The 13,450-nt window shown below is 36.8% G+C and overlaps 1 protein-coding gene across 1 annotated transcript in view; it reads right to left on the reverse strand.

Moving 5' to 3' along the window:
• The window catches only part of LOC126974433 (organic cation transporter protein-like), a 32,486-nt gene that overhangs the window by 11,540 nt on the left and 7,496 nt on the right, over positions 1–13,450 (reverse strand). The window contains exons 2-3 of the mRNA XM_050821924.1: positions 3,155–3,356; positions 1,699–1,799 (exon numbers count right to left, since the gene is read on the reverse strand). Coding sequence (XP_050677881.1) covers positions 1,699–1,799; positions 3,155–3,356 — 303 coding nt within the window. The remainder of the gene's footprint in view (positions 1–1,698; positions 1,800–3,154; positions 3,357–13,450) is intronic.

A 13,450-nucleotide genomic window follows, 5' to 3' on the forward strand; every position in this document is an offset into this window, starting at 1 on the left:
AAACGAACAGATCCTTGTAGTAGGGGACTTTAATATGGGTAATTTGACATGGTCTTAACTTACTACCATCGTGTTGTTGCAGTCTGGATTCCACCGTTATTGACTTCATTCAAGATCACGAACTAAAACAATTTAATGCCATACCCAAAACATTACATACTCTATAATGAAAGAGTAGTTCATGTGGTTATGTCCAAAACGCAGGGGTGGGACAGACGCCTTAAAGTGACGTTTTCAGAAGACTGTAGTGCCGTCTGTTAGTTGCCCCGAAAATGAAAGCTTTGTCAGCTGTCACTCGCTTTGAAACCTTTCAACTTTTCTTTATTTGTGTCACTGCCCAATGGTCATAAAATGTCGGCTACGCCTAGCGTTTGCACATGTATGTAACTCTCGTGTTCCATTTTGCATATTTACACTATTAAATCTATACTTTATGTTCTATGTTGTGACAAAATTAGATAACTAATTCTACGCGCAATTTCAACATGGTAAAAAATTGCAATACCTACATTAAAAAGTAGAGTTAGTTATTTAATTGCGTCAGAACATTAAAAATGAATTTTATAATTTCGAGCTTACATATAGTAATTTTCGGGGCCAATCTCCAGATGGCGCCAGCTTTCAAATAGACAGCTCATAATGCGTAGAGAGGGCTCTCTTTTCCCTATATATTATTATACTCTTTGCCAAAACGACTCTAACTTATAGAAACGCACTTCTACTTCGGGGGACTGCAGATGAAATGATTCAAGATAGTATTTGTCATAGTTGTTATTATTAAGTTTAGCGCCATTTACTGCCACGGAGGTGGTATTTGATGTAGACAGATCGCTTTAAAAAAAAGCATCTTTCTCCATCTACTGTCCCCCTGAAAACGAGACCTGGAAAGGTCTTGAAACGTGGGGTTAGCGAAAATAATAATAATAATGTAACTTTTACTCAAAATCGAATGTTAAAACAGTTATAATTTTATTTAAATGTGTAACACTCGCGTTAAACTATAAAAATACTATTATCCAATCAATAATAACGGTGGTCGGGAAAATATTATCAATCACAGACAAATCTCGATTCTTTCGACTTTGTTAAAATTTATTTGAGTCTCTGTTGTAACGCCATGTTCTTCACCCGCTCTCGGAAGCGTAGCATGGATTCGTCCATTCTAGATCAACTAGCACAGGCCAGTCGAATATTATTAGTTTAATTTATTCATTAGTTTAGACTCATTCGAATCTCGTAGCAAAGTTAATGCGATTTATACAAATTATTCAAAGGCTTTCGACAAAGCTAATCACAGATTTCTGGTAGCAAAACTTTCAACCATTGGTTAAGGCTAAGTTGGTGTGACTGATGAGTGATGATTTCAAAAATAATTAAAACAATGTACTTTTGTAAATAAAAAATGTTTTTTTCCCAACTCGATGAAAAGCTGTCCTTAAGTCCCTGGTACGAGGGTCTCTCCCGTCAAGACGACTAGATTCGTACCAGGGACTAAAAGACAGCTTTTTATCGAGGTAGGGAAAAAATCGTATACGCACCAAGTGAGATAAGTAGGACATTGCTTATGCAGGTTAATATTCCGCGGGTGGCAATGTCCTAGTTTTCTCCCTAGTTGCGTAACATACTATTATTTTCATGGACGCTAAGCTAAGAAATATCAAACTGATTCGTTATGTTATTATTTCAATGTTGACATACCTGTCCGATATGTAGGCAGTAAGGGGGAGTGCAAAGAATATCCCGACACTGTGGAGTGTCCCCACCAGGGTGCGCTTCCATTCTTCACACGCAAGATCGAACTGGAACACAACATAGCACACGACGTGACAACATTCACGGACTCATTGCCACTTGGCAAATACGATTAAACCAAAAATATTTTATTTCGTAAATAATATCATCGTTCGGTTGCTCTTTTCAAAACAGATTATTACAAGTTATTATTTAACTTTAATTACATTTATCTATCTGAGACAGACATGTAACAGCTCAGCAGCTCAGTCCCAAGAGTTATTTAGATCCACATATTTACAACTTTTTTTGCAATCTGCAACATCACATTGTTCGTGCGGAAGTGCAGATAAATTATACGACTCTAGAATGTAATATTATTGAATTTCATTTGCATTACTTATATTTTTTTTTTTTTTTAAACTGGAAATTAATGGTGAAGGTGATATTGAAAGGAGAGTGAAACGGAAACTGTGTGAATTTAGTGCTGCATGCTCAAAAAAACGGCCAGACAGTGCCAAAAGTGGTGCGACTGGCGGTTCTTGTTCCCACGTTGATGTATTGAAGTGGCAGTTGGGTATGGCAGAAAAATCATGACAGCAGAATTAACGCAGTAGAGATGCGATTATTGCATTGCATGCGTGGTGTGGGAGATGTCGATGCGAAGTAGTCAGAAGACTAGGATTGAGAAAGGAATGCTGAAATGGTTTGGAAACGTGAAGCGAATGAGTGAAGAAAGACTGAAGAATCAAATATATAAGGCAAATGTGTGTGGGCAAGTCGCGGAAGACCTTGTACGACTTTCGTTGACCAGGCAAGGTCCAGAAAAGAAAAGGTCCGAAGCACCCGAAACCGGCAAGAATGTATGAAAAGATGTTGAGAAAGCGCGTGAGGTCTGTAACGATAGAAACAAGTGACGTCTCTGCCTGCACCGGCGGGAAAAAGACAGTCTGTATGTGGAAATTCATGTATTTTTCGGCACATTGCCAATATTTACGTTAGATATGCATTAATTAACACGTCGTAGACACTTTAAAGTAGTTTTTATTCGGCTTAAAAAAATTTTTTTCGGCTTTAAAAGTAATGATGGTTACATTTGAGGCATTTGCACATGATGCCGGCTAGATTATTGGTACTACAACGGCGCCTATTTCTGCCGTGAAGGAGTAATGTGTAAGCATTTTTTTGTTTTGGTCTGAAGGGCGCCGTAGCTAGTGAAGTTACTGGGCCAATGAGACTTAACATCTTATGTGTCAAGGTGACGAGCGCAGTAGTAGTGCTGCTCAGAATTTTTGGGGATTTTCAAGAATCCTGAGCGGCACTGCATTGTAATGGGCAGGGCGTATCAATTACCATTTGGTGAACGTCCTGCTCGTTTCGTCCCTTACTGTCATAAAAAACTGAAACATTTAAATTAACTTACTGTAGCAACAATAGTGTCTTCGTTTTGATAGACCCAACTGGTGCATCTCTTTTTGTCAGTTGGGTGGAAGGAGTCAGCTGAGCAGGTGCTGGAGATCGGCACGTAACGCTCGCACTGGCCTGCGCCGTCGGGCAGAGCCCAGCTCCCCCAGACGTCAGTCTCAAACTGGGGCGGAGACGACTCACATTCTGGCACCTTGCATCTGAAAACATTTTACTGTTTTTGGCCACTCTAATTATCAAAATACAATACTTATGCTATTTTGTTTTTTATGGGAGATAGGACAAACGAGCGTACGGGTCACCTGATGTTAAGTAATCACCGCCACCCACATTCTCTTGCAACACCAGAGCTGAGGAATCACAAGAGCGTTGCGGCCCTTTAAAGAAGTGTACGCGCTTTTTTTGAAGGTACCCATGTCGTATCGTGCTGGAAACACCGCACAAGTAAACTCATTCCACAATTTGGTCGTACGTTGAAGAAAGTTCCTTGAAAATCGCACTGTGGAAGAACGCCAAACGAGCAGATGATGGGGATGATATCTTAATTTGTGGCATGTCGTGTGAAGGTGGAATTTGGTAGCAGTAATCAGGTGAAACAGGTCTTCGGAACACTCCCCGTGATAAATGTGGTAGAAGACATAATTTAGTTGTTCATGTGGAAGTGGTGACGTAGACACATCGAGTCAGTGTTGAAAGTGAAATAAAATAAATAATAGCGTTTTAGCATTAAAAAGTAAATTAATAAGTATAATAGTGCTTAAACTACAAGATTAATATATAGGAATGTGTAAAAAGTAGTGAAAAACATAATACATTAACAACTAAATTGGAGCAAAACAGCGATTATTTTATCATATTGTGACAAATGATCAAAACGAAGGAAATCCGATTGGCTAACACAGCAATTAACAAGCTGTACTGTGAATGATAAGTGCGATAGTAAAGTAAAAGTGTACATAAAATAAAACTTAACTTAAACTGAGTTGAAAACAAAACATGACTCATGAGTTTATAAACAAATTTTACCTGTAGTACAATTTACAACACGAAGTTTTGAAATTGTTATCATTCTTATATCACTTTATTATTTACCACATAAATACACTAGTTAAAATTCAATATTTAAATGATTCCTAAATAATAATGATGAATGAATTTGTGACAATTAGGAAAAAAACCGCCATTAGGTACAGTGAATCAATGAATTCTTCAATTTTATCTACAAACTCAGAGTATTTATCGAGAAGTCTTCCCGACTTATCAAAGGGTAATTCATATGAGTTTATGGAATTAAAAGAAGAGGTAGATGGTACAGTAGTAAAGAACAGTTAACATCAGCTCATGGAGAGATAGAGAGTCTACTTTTAGAAATAAGTACGTTAAAAAAATTATCTATAGAACAACAAATTACAATCTTAAAAAAATCTGCGAAGGTCATCCAAGAAGTTCCACAAAAAAATTGCTTAGTAAAAAATCTGATAAATACACCAATAGTCACATTATTGCGCAAAAAGACAATTAATGACAATATAAACAATAGCTGCATTGACTTGAATCTACAATGTGACGACGATATACGATCTGAGGGTAGTCTCAAAAATAACAACAGCGGCAAATTACGAACTCCGAAACAGATTTGTACTATGTCCAATACACAGTGCTCACAAAAAGCCACAGATGGCGCTACTCACACTAAAGATGTTGGTACAATCAAGAATGGTGAAATTTTAATAATAGGTGGGAAACAGTGCTTAAGACTCACATCGCAACTAATTAAATGGCGTGGCAAACATGTACTTAATAATATTTATGTAACATCAATCTAACATGTTTATGCAAATAAAGACTTTGACTTTGAAAAAAAATAAGGCGACGTCTCTACGCAACGTCAAATTATCTAGCCGTTCACACAACACTGGGTCCCTGTCTATTCGAGCAGCTCTGCGTTGCACGCGGTCAAATGGTGCGTGCTGATACTGGAGTGCATCAGACCAGAAATGACAGAAATACTCCACATGTGGGCGGACCTGCACTTTATACAGCGCTAGAATATGGGCCGGTTTGAAGTTTTGCCATACTCTATTTATGACGCCCAGCTTCCTCGAAGCCAGTTAGACTTTACCTACCAAATGACCGCGGAGTTCAGTTCATTTCGATTTCGAGATGCAGAATTCCGAACTAGTGTGACAAGTGTTCTCGAAGATCTATTTATTATTACCTACTCCTAATATTTACATTGCTCTAGGTTGTATCACCCTTTTCAAGAACAGCACCACAATACTCATGTACGATGCTTACGGCATTTTGCCTTGAGGATGGCGGAATTGAAATGCTACTGGAGGATCTTAAGGATCACAGGCTCTGAGGAGCTTGGCTTTAACTCCATCATCACGCAGCACCTTGTTGTTTTTATGCTGGTTTAGGGCCATACTAATCTCATACAGGCTGACGCCTGGGATATCGTGTTTTATACTATCTCTTTCTCTGTCTCTGTCTATCTCAGCCGTGTTGGTAGCAAGTGCCCGAGAGGTCGTGTTATGCCTGTCTGTAGAGCTTCTCGACTTCCTCCAAATGTATGGGCTGGGATGAAACAACCCTGCCGTCACAAGTCTTCAGCTTCGTCTGTTGGCTCTGCGCCATAGACAATTAGTGTTGTGCATATACTCTAGAGTCCTTGTTACGCTCTATAGCCGACTTTACACAATTTGTGTTATGGCGTCATATATCGAGAGTCAAAGACATGTCTATTTATTTGAGTATACTGAGAAGCATCGTGCAGGGACTGAAGGGTAATTTGATGTCTTACATGCATCAATTTTAGGGTAGAACCTGGGATTTTTTCGGTACTTTCGAAGCCCTAGCCTTGAATAACTTAGACCCAGCCGTTTGAACAACTTCCACAAACTTGTTATTATACTCGTCCACGTCAACGCAGGCATTCGAAGCGGTATTGAAATTCGAGTTGAAAGTTTGTCAGGTTTTGGATATAGATGGGTGCAGGTCGTAACGTAGACTTCACCAGTCGGGCACTTGTGCGTGTGGTGCACACCAGAATAGAACCACACTATCGTCCTTCAATAGCACACAAAGGACGGAGGATGGGCAACGGCATCTTGAAAGGAAAGCATCACCATCGAAAACATGATTAACGCTATAAGGCCCGGCCCCCAGAACCTGACGGCCCTGTTTGTGGTGACTGCGGTAGCAGCCACATAAGCAACGAAGCAGAAGGTGCTAAGAATCCCTGGGTTAGTCAAGGTTACCACAAACGAAGACCACTATCCCTGGCCACATATACTGACTCACTACGGACTGGCGAGAAGTTGGATGGGATGTCGTAGTGTTGTCTATAGGCCGAAGGCAGTGTGAAGTGAGACCCAATAATCTATAATGTATTCTAGATTATTGGATCCTATAATAAATTCCGGATAGCTTTTCTTCTTCCGGGAGAGTGACCAATTGTCCCAAGATAGTGTCGGCTTCCTCGTCCACAAGTCTCTAGTCAGCTAGCGAGGTCGGGAGTGTGTTGACTAGGAAAGCGTACCTAATACGCAGAATTACTGAACAGTAATCTTTGGAGGTCATTCAGGCTTTCGCTCTGACTTCTACACACTCCGATGAGGAGGTGGATGATTCAGTTTTCTCAACATCCATTCACACTTATAAGGCACACTTCAACATAGAGACTTCAACGCTGAACATACATGAGGCTAGATTGTATTGAGGTACTTGATCCTCTAGCTTCCCCCGCCAAACCTCCGGTGGCCCCCTGTCACACTATACATACCATTCATTAAAATGACATACCAGTCTCAATCAATTACTCACAAATCGTTTTGGAGCGATAATGAATAAGTTGATAATGGTGGGATTAAGATAAATGTAGAGATACATTTCATAATTTGATAACAATTGCTAAAAACTGTGATGATAAAATAAATTCCAGAGCTGGTCACAGTAACAAGTGGTACACGAATGATTCGGAAAATATTTATTTGGCTCGCTGAAGCTATATCCGATTAAACTTACACACATTGACGTACAATAAACTATTAGACTCCCAATCACACTTAAAAACTATCTGAAGCAAAACTCTGCCTAGGCGTTTATTAGGCAGAGTTTTCGTTCAGTTGTGTTTCGACCGCGCTTTGAATACAACGCCACGCAATGACAAAGTGTTCGGTGAAAGTCAAATTACCAGCATATCCAAATTTAAAAGGCGGAAGTGCCCATTTAAATTAAGAAAAATGTGTAACTTTTTTTAAACTTTGTGCTAAATAATTACATTTCAGTTTCTAAAACAAAATGTATTTGCCTCGTGTTCGCGTCTGGCGTAGAGTCTCGCACGTGACGTGACTTGAACATTACTGCCACTTTTAAAAAGTATTTTAATAAAATAATTAAAAAAAAATGTGTGTGTGTGTGTACTTATGTCCACGCAAGAAGTTATACTTCTTTGGCCTAACGAAGCAAAAATCATTAAAATGATTTATTCCTCGTGGTATTCTACGTTTTTAGAAAGAACAATTTTGTAAAAATCTTGCAACGATGGCTTTGACGATTAATAATTAAATAATAAATACGGCTTCATGGGCTTGAACCCTTTGCCTGTTCTAATAATGGACGAAGAAACCAAAAAAAAATAACGAATGACGCAAACGTCAGTAAATTTTAGGAACTAACTTCAACCTGTTACTTTTGTGCTACAGTGATGCGCGTGCATCTTAAAATTTCACTCTCATAATTTTTTCATAACGCGCCTAAAGAAGTATAACTTCAAAAAAACGTTTAGGTATTTCTATTTTAGCTGCCCTTCAGTTACGTAATCATTATTTGGTATATGACTATCATAATTCATTGGTATAATAGTTGATACTGACAAATAGATAAAAGAACTTATAAGGCTTAGTGACAAAGTACCATGGGAAGCTATCAGGCTGCACAAACACACATCGTTCCAATCCATAACAAAGGTTAATGTTGACTCATTTATTGCCAATATAGCCAGTAGCAACCTCGCCAATATTCGCTAATACATATTTATATTAAACTTCCCTTATCTGTCAGTATCGGATTAATTATTGTTGATTATGTCCACATGTATTTCCGTTATTATTATCTGACAACGCTTACGTTCTTATATTATTTTATTTTATTAAATGAATATTGCGTTATTACACGAAGCTAGACCTAGCTGCTCTTCTCTTTGGAGTTATGCCGACCAAGACTCCAATATTATTATATTATTACTAGCTGACCCAGCAAACGTTGTATTGCCGATATTAAAATCGCGATACAAAAGTAACTGTTCATCGTAGATGGGTGAAAATTTGAAGTTGTATGTATTTTTTAATGCTGACTCATAATCAAACAAATTTAAAAAAAAAAAACAAAAAAAAATTTGGCGTGGTCCACGCCAAATTTTAAAATTAATTTCAAGGTCCGCCCTTAACATTTATGGGGATGAAAAATAGATGTTGTCCGATTCTCAGACCTACCCAATATGCACTCAAAATTTCATGAGAATCGGTCAAGCCGTTTCGAAGGAGTTTAACTACAAACACCGCGACATGAGAATTTTATATATTAGATTATATTATGAGTACGGGATTTAGATGCACTTAAATCTATTGTGCCCCCTAATTGCACTAATGCGCCTACCTTTGACTTCCTATGTCTAAAAACAAATGAGCTGTGGATAAATAGAGGCTACTGACTAGGAAACGTGTGTTGGCATTTAAATTATATTCTCAAGACCTATTACTTTTAAGAAGAGTAGGCTCCTCCAAGGTCCAGGCAGGGCACTTCCTCTGCTTTGAGTGAAGATGTTTTAAGACACCCCAGCCTGATTCTGGCAATGGCCTCGCATTCCAGAAGGATGTGTATGGGGTTTCAACGGCTTCGCAGCAGAATCTGCACAGGTTTAACTCACTGAGACCCATTCTAGCTAGGTGCCCATTCAGCTTGCAGAGGTCTGAGAGGAACTCCGTGAGCGCTCTCAGTTGTCTCCTGTCCAAGCTTCTGCATTGTGCCTACGAGCAGCTTAGCTTGCCGATGGCCTGGTACCGAGGACCAGTGACTAATATAATAAGTAATAATAACATAATAATAAGTCTCCAATATATCCCGTTAATAAGCTGACTTGGATAGATAATTCTGTTTATAATACCAGGGCTTCACAGGTCATGTTAAGCTTTCCAAAGCACTTCACGGCGGTTTTTAGAGGTAGTTTTAAATATAATGCGACTAAGTGTTGTAACAATATACCACCACCTATAAGAAACTCGAAAACAGTATTTTTATTTAAACAATCTTATAAAAAACTTATATATACCGAGTACAAGAACCAACCTTAATCGCAGATACACTGTACACTTTCATTATATCTAATACTAGCTGCCCCGACAGACATTGTTCTGTTCATATTAAAAAAAAACTCTTGCGGATGTCATTTTGAAAAATCAGCTGATAATTTCTTAGCTGACCTCTACTCGGCGAAAGGAATATTCCTACCAAATTTCAAGTCTCTACGCCTAATAGTTCCCAAGATATCGTGATGAGTGGATCTATATACGTGGAAATCTCTTTAAAAAATACTATATATATATATATAGTATTTTACGTATATATGTCTACAGCATTAGATATTGTGTGACTAATATCTATTTATTATTATAACTATTGTGTGACTAGTACCTATCTAATATATATAAATTACGTGACACGGTGTTTGTCCGCGATGGACTCCTAAACTTATGAACGGATTTAAATGGGGATTACTCCATGGAGTGCAATTTTGTCCAACTTGTGAGATAGGATAGTTTTTATTTCAATTTGAGACCCATAATTATTCTTATTTTCAATATTTGTTTTGTATGGACATATTTTCTATGAGAGAATTTAGTGACGCACGGTTTGAAACAATTTCAGTATAACAGGGAGCATTTTTTACGAAATAATTCTTGATGTTTTGAAATATTATTGGCAATTTCCTATAAAATAGTATTTTTTTATTATCTACAGTACAACGTCTGTCGGGTCAGCTACAATCTATATGAATTTAAATTGTACCTATTAATTTGACATATCTATGTACAATATAAAAAATGAATTGCTGTTCGTTCTCTCTAGTCTCGATAAAACTCGATATAACGGCTGGACCGATTTGGCTAATTTTGGTCTGAATTATTTGTGGAAGTCCAGAGAAGGTTTGAAAGGTGAATAAATATGAAAATGTTCGGAATTAAATAAAGACAACAATTTTGTTTTTCCTTTGATGTGTCCGCCGTCGTTCAGAAAAAGTTCAAATTTAAAGTAGTTAATAGTTTAAAATGAATAACTAATTAGAATCTTTCTAACTTTCTCAAGAGGTAAAAAAACAAGCTTAATTTTAGCTACCTATAGTTAGTAGATTAACTACAGGTGTTACAAACACAACTAACTAAACAACGGACAACTACACTAGCGCATTAGGTTCATCCTGTAATGTAAGTGTAAAATTTAAATTATAATAAATAAACAAAGTAATGCTTACACATTACAACTTCACGGCAGAAATGCCGTTGTGGTACCCATAATCAAGCTGGCATCCTGTGCAAAGGAGCCTCCGACTGGTTTACTGGCACTCCGACAGTATACGGCACAAGCATCGGCCTATTCTTTTGCCACACAGCAAATTTAGTTAAATTAGGATTAGGTATATATTATTATGTTTATAGATTGTATTATTATGTGTGTAGCACGGAATAAATTCTTATTCTTATTCATAATAACATCAAGCTTGCTTGTATGGGACGTAGCATAGATTGATGAAATTCATTTAATTATATATTCAAATTAAAATATTTTTATTTAAAATAGGATTCAGAATCACTTATTAAACGTGAAATACTACCAACCCTTTCAAAATACTGCCTCAGACCTGAGAAGAACAAGCCTGAGGGTGACCGCTTCATTCCTAGTCTGTGGTATCATTAAGAAAATCATTTATGTTATAATAACCTTCCCCACACAAACGAATATTTATTTTAAATTTCGTAACACATTTGTTTTGTACATTATCTGCATCATACATAACAAGCTTATGTTTGTTCCTCGTGTTAACATTATGATTGTCACAGTTTGTAGCAAATTCCTTAATGTGCATATGAACATACACAACATGAGATGCAACAGTCAAAATGGTTATTTCTTTAATTTTTTCTCATAATGTAAATAGAAATAGTAAAAACGCGCACTGGAGAAGAAGAATATAAAGTAGATATTATCTTAATCTTGGTCCTCCTGAGTCTTCAGTGTTTACAGGGGAGGCCGTTGCCTTATTAGAAGCAAACCTGTTTACCCGCTCCAATAACCTGAATCAAACTGTTATTTTTACTGACTCCCTTAGTTGTTTATCATCCATCAAGGAAAACCCATTCCGGAGTAAGTCAAGACATCCAATTATTCTTCAGATTAGGGAGGCTCTATTTTCCTGTTATCAAAATGGAATAGACTTAACACTTGTCTGGATTCCGGGTCATTCTGGCATTGCAGGCAATGAAACAGCAGACTCTTGTGCTAAATCTGCTATGCAAATGGGTTCTTATGAACATTTTAAAAATAATTCCCAAGATCTGAGTGCACTTTCTAAAACTTATCTCGAAAAGTCCTGGAATACATACTGGAATGAATCAAAATTGGTTAAAGGTAAATTCTATGCCTCGGTCCAACCGGATATACCAAGGCATCCATGGTTTTTTTCTCATAGATATGCAGACAGATGGGTTACCTTCACAATATGTCGCTTAAGTCTTGGTCATTCCAGCACACCTGTCCACCTGCACAAGATCAGAGTTAGAGATCACTCCTTGTGTGAATGTGGCTTGGACGACGGTACTGTATCTCATATAGTATTTTCCTGTCCAAAACATCTTCATCCCCTTTATGACGTTCTTCCACCGAAATTTCCCCGTCCAGTAAACGTTTAACGTTTAACGTGTAAAGATGTAAATATGTAATGTAGAGTATATTTTGTATAATATTGTGTTGTTCCAGGCTAGAAACTAGCCATATAAAATATCGCTATACTAAAAAAATTGCCACTTATAAATTATCCAAATTAAATTAATACAAAATTTCCATTCATAACGTGTCTCTTCAATTACACTCGACATTGGCGAAATAATTCGCGCCCGACTGGTGCAGCCACACGCCATATCTCAAAAATTTAATTGAATTGAATTCGTTGAGTTACCGACTTGTTAACTACCTACCCAATTGAATTCCAAGGAAAGTTGTCTCTAGCAGTCTGTTTTACTGTTCATGTATGAGCTAATGAGTATAATTTATACTATTCTTATCTGAGCAATTAAAACTATCTTTTAATTGAGGTATACTATACTATATATAATTACCAATTGTCTTATATTATAATGCAAAAAAATGTCGTTAAAGTAGTAGATAGGTAGGTATTCTTTATCTAAAAAAAAACAAGTGGTACCCATCTAATATAAGTATGTGATATATCCTCAGCAGGTAGGCATTTAATAAACCTACTATAGATGCGCTGTCAACATATAGTTTAAGACATAACCTCAATTTTATATCTTGATTACTCAGCGCCCAGATTGACAAATCTTGTAAAATTTTCAATTATGGATTATTTAAATGTTATCTTTTAAATGGTACTACTTTCAAATTGTTATCACCTGGGCCCAGGAATGTATGGAAGCGTTTCAATCTCTATTTTGTATTGTATGTATTGCAATAGTTTTAAAGGGATTTTTGTGGTTAGGAGACACGTATAGACATCTTAAATGTTTGTGGTTGTTACTTATAAGGAGCTAGGATTGTTATTTTAATTACTTAGGTTGGTATTTGATTTTTATGGATGGATATTACTACTTATAATAAGACCACGAAAGCGAATATTGTTTGTTTGAATAGTTAATTATAAGGGATTACTTCGTTTTTATTTTAAATACATAGGTTAGTAGTTGTTTTTTTTATATTTATATAATAAATTAGATAGGTTAGTATTTGGTTTTCTTTTGATATTTATATAGTAAATTTCATTGTGAATAGTTCGATGAGAATGCGAAAGTTTGTGAGTGTGTGTGTATGTTTGTTACTTCTTCACACAAACACTACTGCAATCTGCGAGCAATTCATGTTTGCCGTGTAAAGCCCGTTGGAGTTACAAAAATACATATTATAATGTATATCGGTGCAAATACTACAACACACCTATTATAAAAACGAGAATAATCATTTTAATAATTTTACGATATAAATCATCATTTTATTACGGTTT

Source organism: Leptidea sinapis, chromosome 32 (assembly GCF_905404315.1).
Source record: "Leptidea sinapis chromosome 32, ilLepSina1.1, whole genome shotgun sequence".
Taxonomy (NCBI): Eukaryota; Metazoa; Arthropoda; class Insecta; order Lepidoptera; family Pieridae; genus Leptidea; species Leptidea sinapis.